Raw genomic sequence first — 14,942 nt, 5'->3', positions numbered from 1 at the left:
AGCATAGCCCATTTCTTTTCCAGGTTTATGAATTAGAGTGTGGTCATATGCTGACAGCATATATAGAGAAATAATATGTGGTGTCTGTTTGTTAGTGGTAAACAAACCCAGCAGAGGCTTATGGTTTGTGTAGACCATGAAATGGCGACCATATAAGAAATCATGGAATTTCTTTATGCCAGCCACTATGGCCAAGGCTTCTCTGTCAATCTGAGCATAATTCTGCTCTGCAGATGACAGAGTCCTTGAGTAGTAGGCCACAGGGACTTGTGTCCCATCAGCCTTCAGATGGCTAAGTACTGCTCCCACCCATAAAGAGATGCATCGCATGTGATGCAAACGGGCAATTGCTCATTGAAATGCACTAAAACAGCATTTGAAGAGAGCAAGGTCTTAACCTCACTGACACTCCTGTCATGGACTTTAGTCCACTGCCATGGAGCTTGCTTGTCTAAGAGCCAGTGTAATGGTTCAGCCACTGCAGCCTTATATGGAAGGAATGCGTGATAGAAATTTAAAAGCCCCAAGAAAGCTTGCAGCTCACTTTTGGTCTTGGGCCTTGGGGCCTGCTGAATTGCTTAAAGCTTGGATTCAGCATGGTGAATGCCTTGGGCATCAATCCTGAACCCTAAGAAGTCAGTGGAAGTGACTCCTATCTTGCATTTATCCTGCTTCAGTTTAAGGCCTGCTTTGCAAAAACGAAGCAAGATAGCCCTTAATTTTTCTGCTAAATTTTGAGATGACTTCCCAGCAATGAGGACATCATCGAGGTAGGGACAGACTCCAGGAATACCTCGAAGTGTGCTCTCCATGACACTTTGGAATATGCCAGGGGCTACATTTACCCCAAATTGCAGTCTTTTGACCTTGAAGGCCCCCCTGTGAGTTACAATCGTCTGTGCAGATGCCTCATCAACAGGTAGCTGTTGATAGGCCTGTGCCAGGTCAAGTTTCGCAAAAATGCACCCCCCCTTGAGGGAGACCAGAATGTGGCTTACAACTGGCACTGGATATGCGTGCTGTTGCAACATTTTATTCAGTGTGCACTTATAGTCTGCACATATACGGACTTCCCCATTAGCCTTTAGAGGCGTTACTATGGGGGTTTCCCATGGACTAGAATCTACAGGTTCTAAAATGCCCTGCTGGAGCAATTTGTCTAGCTCAGCATCTATCTTACCTTTGAGAGCAAAAGGCACCTTTCTAGGCTTGACCCTAATGAGCGTGATAGTTGGGTCTAACCATAGTGCAATGGGAGGCCCCTTGTAGGATCCTAGCTCTGAACTAAACACATCCGAAAACTCCTTGCAAACCTCTGCAAGGCCCAACATTTGCAAGTTGTGCAGCCCAGTTACTTGGATTCCCAGAGCCTTGAACCAATTGAGTCCAATAAGACTCATACGTTCACCCCCAACTACCATCACATCTAGGAAACCTTCAAAATCCTTATGCTGTACCTTGAGCGTGGCTTCCCCTTTTACACAGACCTTAGAATTTTGAAAATCAGTGAGTATTAGATTTGATGGCCTGAGTTTAACTCGAAGGCCACTACTGCTGCAAATCCTTTTAAAGGTGTCCAGTGAAATGATTGATAGAGTGGACCCTGTGTCCATCTCCATCAATAAGGGAACCCCGTGCAACTTCACGTTAATGTGAAGTTTTTTCTTAAGGGGCTTGTGTGTCTCTGTTTTTAGAATGCTCCTGCGCGATGCGCAGAATCCCACCCTGTGTTGGCTGGGGACCCTGGTACATTTCTGAAGCAATTCTTCCTGAGGTTGGACCTTCTGGCGACCCAAATAGATGGAGGCAATGTGGCCTTGCCTGCCACACGCCCAGCAAATGGCAGAGCGAAACCTGCAGTCAGCTCGCTTGTGGTGTCCTCTGCACCCGAAGCACTGAAGAGATGCCGGGGCCTTGTCTGGATGCCCCTTCAGCCTTCTTTCTGCTGGCTGATGCAATCTGTCCACTTCCTCTTCAGGATCCACCTCGGATTCTTCTCGAGCGTCCTCTTGATGGACAGTAGCTGTGGCTGGAGGGTTCCTGGTGAGCCGCAAAGCCTTCACAGTGCTGCCTGCTGCTTCTTCAGCTGCCACCTCTCTTAACGCGTCTTGGAAGGAGACATCCTCTTTTGCAAAGATCTTTTGTTGTAGATTTCTGCTCCTTAAGCCACACACGAAGCGATCACACAGTCTGTCTTCCAGATCCTTGAACTCACAAGGCCTGGCCGTTTGTCTTAAGGCAGCAATAAAGTCCGCAGCAGATTTACCCAGCCTCTGGTCCCTCTGCTCGAACGCGTGCCTCCAAGTGATCACAGACAATTTCGGCTGGAAATGTTCCTTCAACATCTTCTTCAAGTCAGCATACGATACTGACTCCAGAAGTGCAGGGGCCACCAGATTTTCCGCGATGTCAAAAGCTTCCTGTCCATAGGCACACAAAAGAGTTGCTGCCTTCAGGCCATCTTCTCTTATTTGATTTATTCTAAAGTAGTTCTCCATCCATGCTACATATAAATTCCATCTCTCTGGGTGGGAGACATCAAAATCAGTCAAACGGCCAATCTTCGACATCGTAAGCTTGACGGTCTTTGCTAATTGCCTGCTCTGCAGGCTAAGATTTGGTAAAGGGTCCTTTTGCCGAGCTCATCTCCAGTGATGCTGTACTGGCAGGCTGAGTCGCGAATGCAGGACGCTGTCTTCCCGATCATCAGGACTTCCTTAGTGAGTCCTAATCCTTTTCCTTGCTTGCAGGGATCCCACCTTCGTCGTCAGTGTTATGTTTTCCGTTCGTTGGCAATTGACGAAGACACATGGTGAAAACAACAAGCTCTTTATTACTCTTCTCCTACAACCAAAAAACAGCAAAAGGCACACAGGCCTTTTATAATACCTGAAACCCTGACAGTGTGAACCAATAGGAATTGACCATTTTTGCACCTTGCGCATGCGCACAAGGCTGGTGCCACTCTGTCTGGTCCCGGGCAGCTTTTGGATTGCCTGGGACCAATTGCAACAATTCTGAGCCTGCTTTCAGCTCTTGCAGGCTCAGAACACAACAAGAAGCATGTTGTTTGGTTAGCAATTTGACAAGGAAAGCAAAAGAAAATTATTCCACATGGGTAATCATGGAGCTGCTTAGGGGGGAAAAAAGGAATATAAAGTTCTCCTAAAGCACAAGAAAACATATGAAATAATTCTTTAGCACTCCCTCCTGACTGTCATAGATTTAAAAACACAGTATTAATCTGGAAAGGGGACATGGCAATTTGGATCAAGGTAAGAACTTTTTAGAAACTACTAGAGAATCCAAAAAAGAATGGGAGAACCATTACAATAGATTGTTTGCTTCCTATCCCACCCAGGGAATTTTTCTAATTAATCTAAATCTTATTTTCTAGTTCCTGTCTCTCTAAAAGAAATTGAACCTCTGATTCTGACTTTGTCTCAGGAGAAGATTATACCCATGGAGATTCATTAAAAGTAATGGAAGCCTATTTTGGTTAAACTTTTTAATAACATTAACTCCTCATGCTAATTCCCCCAAGAGGAGTTGCAATGCAAGCTTAGTGATCCCAATATGAAAAGATAATCCTCCAGGGAATTATAGACCAATTAGGCTGATTGACATCACAGCCAGATGTATGCAAAACATCTAGCTAACAAATTAGAGGACTGGATCACTGAAACAATGTATTTGCAGAGTAACAGGCAAGGTTTAGAGTAGACTACTCAAAAATTTGTACTGCATGAATTGATAACTAAGTATGTAAAAAATACCTTCAGGATTTTGTTGCCATTGTGGATTTCTGTGAAGCTTTTGATTCTATCAATAAAAACAAGCTATGGGTTAAGTGAGATAGGTTATTGATTTTAATCATGGTTGTGTTTAATACACAAGCAATCCAATTCAGATTAGGGTCATCCCAGGAGGACGTCTGACCACCCCAACAACATAACAATTTCTAAAGGATGTGAGCTTACACTGCTCCTATTTCATCTATGTCAGGGGTCTTCACACTTGGCCCTTTTATGACTTGTGGACTTCAACTCCCAGAATTCCTCAGCCAGTGTGCTTGGCTGAGGAATTTTGGGAGTTGAAGTCCACTACTCATAAAAGGGCCAAGTGTGAAGACCCCTGATCTATGTATTAATTAGGAGAATTTTGTTTCCCCAGGAAATGTGGGAAATAGGAACTTGTCCCTATTTTAACCTTATGCAGATGACTTATTGCTTACATCTTACTCTCAGATAAGCTGGCTTGTTATAGCTCCTCAAAATACAGTACTGAATCCTGAAAAAGCAAACGTGATGGAAAAGAAGTGGGGAGCCGTGTGTAAGTGCATGTGTGGAGCAATTGATGTGAAGGAATGTGCAGAGGGGGAGACTTTTGTCAACCCAGAGATTTCCCTGAAAGAGGCCTGGATTAAGACAGTGTGTGGTCCTAAGTGGAGGGGGAGAAGAGGTTTAGGGCAGCCTCTCCCTAGGATCTCTCAGGATATATCTAGTTAAGTTAGAAGTAGTTTGGCAAACTTCTGCCCATTAAGTGCAAGCAAATAAAGAACTGAACTCAATTGGACCTCACTGTCTTGACTCTGGGTTTGGGCCTGATAATTTGTATACACAAATAGAGGTATTTCTTGTACATGTGCAAAGCAAAAAGGGACCCACACCACTAACTGTTCACTAATCTTCCACAGTACCAATAGCCAGAACATGTACTGCTCATAAAAAATATGAAAGTCAAATTATTTCAGCAAACTGGATCAGGCTCAGTGGGACCTGACATGCTCATGCTGCCTCAGATTCTGGCCCAAGCCTTGCTTTCTCCAGCCCCTCCTGCTCTGAGAGCCGGGAGCAAAGATCTTCGGGCCCTGGATGCATTAGAGGTACTCCTCGACTTACAATTATAATTGACTCCAACAAAATTTCTATTGCTAAACAAGATAGAAGTTAAGTGAGTTTTGCCCCATTTTATGACCTTCCTCACCACTGTTGTTTGGTAAACCATTGCAGTAACATGGTTGTCAAGGGAAACTGGCTTTTCCATTTACTTTGCTTATCAAAAGGTGATCACATGACCCCAGGACACCCCAACCACCATAAATACATGCCAGTTGCCAAGTGTCTGAATTTCGATCACATGACTATGGAGGTGCTACAATGTTCGTAAGTCTGAAAATCTGTCATACGTCCCTTTTTTCACTGCTGTTTTAACTTGAAATGGTCACTAAATGAATAGTTGTAAGTTGAGGACTACATATATACTATTTAGCCCTCTGCTTTCAGCCTTGAGCAAGTGGAGGAGCAACTGGAGATGGCAATACTGATGGCGGATGCAGTGGTGGTGATGGTGGTTACTACTTTTCCTATCTGTGATTAGGTTTAAGGATCCCATTAAGCCATAATGTGGTTTATTGGGAGGGGGGGAAGGAGTTGGGGTATTGAAATGTAAGGTCCCAGTCCCTTACTTGAACTTGAGATACTATGTCAATCTAATCAGATAACCCAAGCGGAGACTTCTTGATCAAGCAGCACTTTATTTGATCAAATCAAGCAGCTGGATGGCCAACAATCTGGAACACAGAATTACGTCCAGAAGTGCCACACTTTAGAAAGTTGGTAGCATTGCTTTATAAACTTTGTTAGCCAGTGAAAATCAGACAACAGAGCCCTTACATCATAAAGAAGACATCAATCATCCCTGTACACTCCCTTATTCCCTCTTTCAATGTATCACATCCATGTACATGATTCTCAAGCCTGCATGAGATTTGTCTGGTGCAAAAGCTGATTATAATGCATGTGTCAATATCCCAATAGAACCAAGCATGATTTATCTATGTTCCACCCTGAGATTAATTAGGAATCCTACAGATGATAGCTGCTTATGAAACAAGCTGTTTACAACAATGGATGCAACACACTGAGAATTTATGGAGATTTTTGTACACAAAGGATTCATTTCAAAGTCAACATATTTATCATTAACTCATTATTTTATTTGAAAGAGAAATTATAGAAGTACTCTGAAAGTCACAACAGACCAAACAAGACAACAACACTAATCTTTTTTGCATTTCCAGAGTCTTATCATCATATATGATTCTTCCTATCTAGTTATCTTTATGAAATATGCATTATGAGAACCCAATTTATATCTTGTGAGTAGGGTTTATTTCATAAAGAACCTATGCAACCTGCACTTCCTTCTTAGCTGGGCTAAGATGGAGCTCAAAAAATTTCAGGACCTCTTTCCAGAAATGTTCCTCAGCTTTGGCATGAGACTTCATCTCCCCTCCCCTTATTGTGGGTATAGTACTACCCCGGATAGAAGAGATGAAGCAAGTTGGGGATCCAGGTGGTTCTATCATATGTCCAGCCTTAGGGTAAGATAATAACCTACAGTTAGTTTTCCCATACTTCTTTGCGCGGCTCAAAGTCGCTTCAGCAAACATCTTACTGTTCAAACTTTGGTCAGCTTCTCCTACCACAAGGAGAATGTGACCCTGGGCTTTTTCCACGGGAATGGCAGAGACTTCATGAACTGAATCTAGAGGATCTCCCATGACATTGAAACTGGACATCAATCCTATTTCATTGATGAGAACTGCCTCTGCCGAGTAGGGAACAGCAGGGATGTTGATATCGTGAAAATGGAGGGGTGCACCATTCATACTTGTGGGACCATTGATGCACACTGCAGCTGCTATTTCTTCTAAGAAGGTTCCCATGGCTAATGCAATTTCAGCTCCTTTGGACAAGCCAATGACTCCAGCTCTTGGACCTCTTACCTGGGTGGATAAGGAGAGAAATGTAATAGACAAGGTTAAAAATAATTCACGGAAGCTTGAAAAGTGGTCATGCAAACATAACCCAAGGAAAATGGAAATAGTTAATCCTGATCCAAACATTTATCACAAAAGCCTAAATACAGAGAACGAATTTGTCAAAGGACGTGATGGAATTCTCCTGGGCAAAGTATAAACTTGCCCAGTGTTTGGTTTTAAAATTTGGCACTTAATATGTCTTTCCTGCCACCAAAATCCTCCTGTCTTGTATAGTCATAAATAAGACTACCTGAGACCTCTTGTGAAGTTAACGGTGTCTTACTTGTGGGTTTAATCCCTTTTAGTGTTTCCCGCTTAATATGATTGGGCAATTATCAATGAATATTCAAGAGTTTACAATCAGATGGGCATACTTCTCTCAGTCCGAATCTGGTCAGTTTAGCCCTGTGGTGTCTCTGGCATTGTCCATAGCACTGTCCAGTCTTGAAGTGCACTCAGCAAGAGCTCCCTGAAGTTCCCAATCTGCCTTTAACCAGGATATTTGACTCCGCTTCACTCACTAGCTGTGGGCTAAATCGGATCTTTCTCACCCACCCAAACAAAGTTGCTTCTCTCTTCTGATTCTCACTGCTGCCAACTGGTGAAAAAAAGATACTGCTCTAACAAGCCAGTAACAGCTAAACTGTATTATGTTTTCCATTATTAGACTATACTTCCCTAGACTATTAATGAGCAGAGTCAAGCAGCCACTGACTTAGTTTTGTGGGACACCGGGGGAGTGATAGAGCTGACCCTCATTGCTTCACAGAGGGGTTTTTTTTTTTTTTGCACTCTAAGGCAAGAATTAAAGCTTCTGACTTGTGCACATTATCTCTTTAACAAATTTATAACAGGGTGAATTTTCATTTTCAGATAACTGAAATGATACTTTCACCAACTTTTATGTTTAGGCTTTTCATCCTCACAGCTATCTGTAATTTGTCTTTCTGGGCACCAAAATAAATTATAGAATTAAGATAATAATGCTGTGTTTCCTTAAAACAACTATAGTTATTATCTTAATTCTACAATTATTTTTTTTCTAAAGACATCTATCCAAATATCTCTATTCATCTTCCACTCTTGTCCCTTTCTTTTTTCCTAATCATGATACTTATAATCGTGTTTTCAAAATTGACTGCCTTATCTTGATATTTTAAAGTTCATTGTGCAAAAAGATCAAAGGGTAGAAAACAAAATAAAAACATTTGACCTATAAAAAAATAAAGACTCCTATTCTGACTCAAATCTAAAGTGCTTCCTTTTAAATCCAGTCAGATAGTTAACTCAAAAGAAATGATCTTATAATAAACAAAATATATTTTAATGAGAAAGATTACTTGCATTCATGCTGTGGTTGACGCTCCTGAAAATACATCTTTTTCCATCTTTTAGACCATCCCTTTAGGTAAGAGAATATTGCTCTTCATACCATCTTTATAACGACTCAGGCTCATTGTGTGACCTTCCATGGCCCATGTTTCTTACAGACAAAGAGATTTCCATGTGGCTTGTGTCTAGGAAATCTCCCCATGACCTTTGAGACTCTTCCCACTGACCCATCAACATACATAGCATTTAACCCAATAACTACCAGACACTCCAACATAGAGCTATATAGTCCATAGAGCTATATGGTCCAGAATACTCCCCGCTTGGAAATTTATATTTCCACTACTAAAATAGTAAAAACATAGCATCAAGGCATGCAATACTCATTGTTAACTAACTTGTGACTAAATAGGTAAAAACTTGGTATCAAACATGCATAACTATTGGTAAATATAAAACATGCACAATTATGAAAAAAGGCAAATATTACATCAAACAATGCATAAGACAATACATAATTTGAGGTTTAATCTTCTGGTTCAGTCTTCATCAGCAACGGGACCAAATTGGTGATCAGCCAGGAACAAGTGTCTTTGAGTCACGACCTGGCTCACGTGGCTTTACGATCTGGACCTCAGCTGGGCAAACTAGTTCGTCAAGTGAGTGGGCCCGGTGTGCAAGTTCCATGGGCCAATAGTTCTGGTATGCAGTCTTGTCTCCCAGTGAGACAAGGTCTTCTTCCTGTGAAGGAAACTGGAACCAAATCTGTAACAGAAAAAACTGGAACCCAAGCTTCTCGGGAATGAGGGGAACTGGGTTCACAGGATACTCAGGAACTGAAGAATCTGGAAAGACATAAACAGCTGGATCTGGAAACACAGGAATGGCTGGGGCTGAAGAATCAAGATCAGGAACATCAGGAAACTCAGGAACAGCTGGAGCTGGAAACTCAGGATCAGGAACATCTGGAAACTCAGGTACATCTGGAAACAGCCGGAGCTGAAGAATCAGGAACAACAGCTGGAACTGAAGGGTCAGGAACAGCAGCTGGAAGTGAAGAATCAGGAACAACAGCTTGAGCAGAAGACTCAGGATACTCAAAAACCGAAGGGTCTGGAACCACCGGTGGAGTATTGAAGAGGGCTGCTACTGTTGTCGTCAGGGTGAGGACTTCATGTGTGGGTGTTGGTGTATTTAATGACATGGAGTCCATGAAAGGCAGTAAGTCCTTGCAGGCTCCTACAAAGCTAATTCTTGGGGTGCTGAGATAAGCGATCAAGATAATCAAAACTATGCCTAATTTCAGGTGTCTCCATTTAGACAGGGTTTTGAAGCGGATTGGTTGATGTTTACTGGGTGTCTGAGGTTGAAGGTTGGCACTTTGATCTGAAGCTGGAAGTGCATAATGTTTTGGTCTATGTGGCTTCTGTCTATTTGGACAGGCCAAGAGCTGAAGACTTTCTAGCCAGATCAGTTCTGTTATCTGTGTGGCAAGGTTGGGGCACTTCACTTGGTTAACAAAGTTCTTATTTGTTGGCCCATGTTGCCATTGTTCAGGGCTTAAGGATGTTTTAATCCTTTTCTCTCTGTTGCTTACATAGACGTAGAAGTGTCCGCTTTGTTTGCAGATGTAGCTTGACATCACCTTGCTGTCTGTGTAGAAGGTGGTGGACTGTAGTTCAAGGCACAACATCTTTGCTGTCAAGTTGGTCAGCTTTACAGCCAAAGTGGTGCCACATAGCTGTAACCTTGGTACGGTGTGGCCTTCTTGCATTGTTAGTCTCGCTTTCCCTAAGAAGACACTGAGACTGTAGCACTCCCTGCTGTAGACTCTGATGCATCTTATGGTTGCAAACAAGATAATGTAAGTGTGGCTCTCCCCGCTGTAGAGTGAGACGTATCTTAAGGCTGCAGTCACCTTCGTAGACACATCTAAGGAAGTGTACAACTCTTTCTTCTGCACTGGGGCAGGTGAGCTGGAGACATACGTGCGCTGCACTTGCATGCTTTGGAGACATTTTGGGAGTATGCTCCATGACTCCCAGTCTTGGGGGCATTGTTTGTCTTGTTTGTCCTTTATGGACAAAGCTAAATTGTAGTAAGTCTTGCTTGTCTGGAACACGGTTGCTTCCAAAACAGGTTTGGTTTTTACAAGCGTGCGATGCTCTAGGTGCGGTTGGAACACTGTTGCTACCAAAACAGGTTTGGTTGTCACAAGCATGCAGTGTTGTTTTAGATGTGGTTGGAACACTGTTGCTACCAAAACAGGTTTGGTTGTCACAAGCATGCAGTGTTGTTCTAGGTGCGGTTGGAACACTGTTGCTACCAAAATAGGTTTGGTTGTCACAAGCGTGCAGTGTTGTAGGTGTGGTTTTAGAGGGTTCAATGGGGTGGCAATGGTGGGGAGATCTTGTGACCTAGGTATCGCGACATCAACTCTGTGGCTGGCCGCCGCATCTGGTCGTTGAGATTCCTCTGTTCCCCTACTCAGTCTTGGGGGGCTTGTGGCTGGCTGTGGCGCTCTTGCCTGTGCATTCTGGAATGCACTTTGGTTGTCCATGTAAACCTGTGTGCGGCTACGACGCTCTTCCTTTTCCAGTTGTTCCCTATTAGGTAAGAAAGTGGTGTTCTGGAGTATTCTCTGAAGGCCTTCCGCTCTAGCCATTTTGTCTGCCATAACTCTTTGGCTTTGAGTAAGTTCAAGTTCTTCTTGGGTGTCTTTTCTTTTGGCCTTCATTTTAGCTGCTATAGCCTTTCGTTTGGCTTCCATTTGAGCTGCTTCATTTTCTTGATCAGCCTTCAACCTGGCAGCTTCAGCTTCTCAATCGTTCTTCATTTTGATTGCTTCAGCTTCTAGCTTGGCCTCTATTTTAGCTTCCTCAAATTCTATAGCTGCCAATTTCTTCTTTTTCTTCTGCTCCTCCTGTACTAGCAGCTTTAGCATCTATGATTATTTGCTCTTCCTGTGAAATTCTGGATGCTCGGCTATGATGGGAGGATGCCTTCGAAAGGCGGGAGGCGCCTGTGACATGCGATTGTTGGGACACACTGGAATATGCCCTGGATGTGTGGCGAGAGGATGAGGCCATTCCAGACACGTGGGATGGAGCTGCATGCAACCGTTGAGAGGGTGCATGTGAGGAGCAGGAAACTTCGGACTCAGCCCTGTCAACCAGTCTACCTCTCTGGCGAGGCTCGGGCTGTGGGGAACCCTGTGAGCTCTCTAGAAACTTCTTACGCTCCTTGTTTAGTAGCTTGAGGCTTTGCATCTCACTATCGACAGTTGAGTCTCTTAATTGTTCTTGAATGTCCTCGAGCTGCCATTCAGACCTCCTCCATTGCTCAAGGGCATCTTCTTTATCTTCTTCCAATTCACTTGCCTGTACAGGGGAAAGCTCCTCCTGAGGCTCTTGGTAGAGTTGGAGTAGTTTCCTCCAGTGTCTTTCATGGCGCTTGTAGTTTGACTCCCATCTTTCCATCAGATGTGAGTGCATGGCTGCTGTGGCTTTCTTTGTTGTCTTAGATTGTATTGACCCTGAGACGTTTTTGGCTTTGTTGAGGCTTGAGCTTCAACCTCTGCAAAGTTGAAGCTCAAGATTGGCTGTTTGCAGCATCTCTCCTTGACTGGCTGGTTGGGGTGTCTCAACTAGGCTGGTTAATTGAACCCTTTCATCCAAATCAATAAGACACTCCTCCATGGTTAGGGTAAGTTCAGTGTTCTTCTCAGCGATTTTGAAGAAAATTTGAATAATTTCTCTCTTTGACCACTAGGGGTCGCTACTTGTAGGTCAGCTTCTGAGGTGCTATCTGTGGGTGGAGATGCCATTGGGTGCGTTCTCCTGAGTTTGTGGGTACTTCAGTGCAGTTCACCCCTTCACCACTAGGGGTCACTTGCTGTGGGTCAGCTACCAGGGTGCTCTGGCTTCGAGGCTCACCCTTTGTCCACTAAAGGGCCTTCTCTGGGTGTGGTTAAAGGCTTGCATGTAGTGCCTCCTTTAACCCTAGGGGTCGTCTGAAGAAAGGCTAGCCAAATTCTTCCTATTACCATGTTACTGCTAGTGGCCACTGAGAGAATGTAGAGGTAAAAACTCCCACCTGGCACTGTTGAGCTTGTGGTAATAGCCAAAGAGACTTGGCTTTGATTTCTTCTGCCTAAGTTCCTTCAAGCTGGAACAGCTTGGTGCTCAGCTTGAGTGAGTGAGTGAATGCTTCTGGTAAGTTCACTCTGTGCTCTCTAGGGGGTGTTGGTAGCTTGGGATAACTTTAAGTAGCTTGCACTTTAACTAACAGATTTGCTCTGCGTAGTGCAGTGAAGTACTTTCTTTCCCTCTGTGGTGTGCTGAATTAATTGTGGCTGTTGTAACTCAGCTAAAAAAAAAATTTGCATGACCACCAGGGGGTGCTTCTGCGATGCTATTTAGGGTTGGTTCTGCCTCTGTAACTAGATTCCTCCTTATTCGATAACACTGGCTGAAATTCCAAGCATTCCTAAGGGGGGAAGGGAGATTAGCTTTCCACCGGTGCTGTATTACTAAAGCAACGAATGGGTTTATTGAAAGGCAATCAGCCTTCCTTGCTAGCAAACTCATGGAGAAGAAACAAATTTGTTGTTGCTTGTTATTCTTCAAGCGTAAAATTCAACATATTTCTAAATGCTTAAGTTTCAAATCTTTATTGCATCAGGCAAGCTGAGAGAGAGAGAGACGCTTTCCCTTTGAAGGCAGTGAAGAGTTAATTGTCTGCCTTTGGCTACCTTGCCTTTCCAAGCTTTTGTCTGAATTTTAGAGCAGTCATTAAACAGTTCTTTCTTTCAGGCTGCGTAATTCACTCACAAAGAGAGGAGGGGGATAAAGCCCAAGCTCCTTTTGGTGTTAAAATTCAAACTTTTCATGCAAGGAACAAAAGTGTAGATTTTTTCTTTTCTCTTCGCTATAAACATTAGCTTGTGAATAGATCCAAAGGTAATTTTAAATCAGATACAAGGCACTTTTTACTTTGAAGCATTGGCTAGCAAGCAGAGTTACTAGCGAATTAGCAAGACAATGCCTCTGAATCACTCCTTGAAAGCTGTCTTTTACACAGACACGCTGGCTTTGCTTTGCAGGCTTTTAAAGGCATCAAGAGAATCTTTACTTTACTTCCTTGAGGGTTAATGTAGAGAAAAAGGCTAACAAAATTGATTCTCTTTCTTTAAACTGCTGCAGCTTTGAGAAGAAAATTAATCTTTAACAATTTACTATTTGCTTTCAAAAGATGGCACGAATTATGAAGAACAATATTCTCTTACTATTCTGACTCACAACTAAAGTGCTTTCTTTTAAATCCAGTCAGATAGTTAACTCAAAAGAAATGATCTTATAATAAACAAAATATATTTTAATGAGAAAGATTATTTGCATTCATGCTGTGGTTGATACTCCTGAAAATACATCTTTGTCCATCTTTTAGATCATCCCTTTAGGTAAGAGAATATTACTCTTCATACCATCTTTATAATGACTCAGGCTCATTGTGTGACCTTCCATGGCCCATGCTTCTTACAGACAAAGAGATTCCCATGTGGCTTGTGTCCAGGAAGTCTCCCAATGACCTTTGAGACTCCTCCCACTGACCCATCAACATACATAGCATTTAACCCAATAACTGCCAGACACTCCAACATAGAACTATATAGTCCATAGAGCTATATGGTCCAGAATATCTCCTTTGAGTTGATCTTGACTGCCAATGACATAAAGGACATTTCATTAATTTTCTTGGCAATAATAATAGAAGCATTCACCATTGCTGTATTCTCTGGTGTTTTTTAAAGTTTTGTTTAGCCTATAGGTAACCCTACAGGTAGTGCTTACTGACCATTCAAAGTTATGACAGACCTAAAAATAGGTACTTATGACCTGGATTTTAAGTTCCAATGTCTGTCTCCCATTCACAACTGGCCTGTATTTGTGGCCTGTTTTTATGGCTGTTTGCAGCATCCAGTGGTCACGTGAGTACAATTTATGACATTTTTTGCAGGAAACTGGGATTTACTTCCAATGGGTTCACTTAACAACCACTTCAAAAACAGTTATAAAATCAAGTTGGTCATGTGATGACCTGCTTAATGACTGGTACAACGTCTGACCATAAATTGGGCTCAACACAATCCTAGGCTGAGGACTACCTGCATTGCCCTGAATTTTCCTGATTGCCTCCTATCTCAGGTCTAAGAACAACTTATCCTGCTTAACTTGTTTTGAGATGAGCCAAAGTGCTCTCATCTAGATGGATCACTAGATACATCCAATCATAAATCAGATCCTTCAGAAAACTTACAGCAAATGACCAACCACATTTCATTGATAACCCCAGGTTTTCTTGACACCAGTTTTTGTATATATGCAAGAATGGGAGAAAGAGAAGACTTCAACACATAGGCTTATTTCCAGAAGTCATCCATTGCACTCCACATTTGTGTGACAATGGTCAGTTTATTTTTTTGACACTCAGTATGATTGATTTTTTTGTATTTGGTGTCTGTTTGCCTCAGAATGAGGTATGCCCTGTTTCCAAAACTTTTCCTTAGAAATTTCCATCTGGGTAATAATCAGGTCCAACTATATTTGGCTTCCAAGGACAATTAGGTGCTGCTAAGATGGGAACTGATCCATGCAATGAAATAAACTCTCATAATTTAATATAAGATAGGAACAGTTAACTTTGGTTTTGGTTGAGAAGCCTTTTTTTGTTATTTATATAGTAAGTGGGTTAGCCTAGCGATAGTTGAAGATTTCTTTGGGAT

At 42.5% G+C, this 14,942-nt stretch overlaps 1 protein-coding gene across 3 annotated transcripts in view; it reads right to left on the bottom strand.

The window, feature by feature from the left end:
* Positions 1-5,976: 5,976 nt before the first annotated feature.
* Positions 5,977-14,942, bottom strand: part of LOC120308321 (acyl-coenzyme A amino acid N-acyltransferase 2-like) — a 33,784-nt gene continuing 24,818 nt past the window's right edge. For 2 of the 3 annotated variants that reach the window (XM_039344242.1, XM_039344244.1), the window contains exon 4: positions 5,977-6,790. In XM_039344242.1, coding sequence (XP_039200176.1) covers positions 6,188-6,790 — 603 coding nt within the window. In that variant the 3' untranslated portion in view covers positions 5,977-6,187. The remainder of the gene's footprint in view (positions 6,791-14,942) is intronic. The other variant, XM_039344245.1, reaches the window with a different exon arrangement.

The sequence above is a fragment of the Crotalus tigris genome, unplaced genomic scaffold (genome assembly GCF_016545835.1).
Source record: "Crotalus tigris isolate CLP2741 ecotype Arizona unplaced genomic scaffold, ASM1654583v1 scf7180000017899.1852299, whole genome shotgun sequence".
NCBI classification, from domain to species: domain Eukaryota; kingdom Metazoa; phylum Chordata; class Lepidosauria; order Squamata; family Viperidae; genus Crotalus; species Crotalus tigris.
This window is presented reverse-complemented; position numbering and strand designations above follow the sequence as displayed.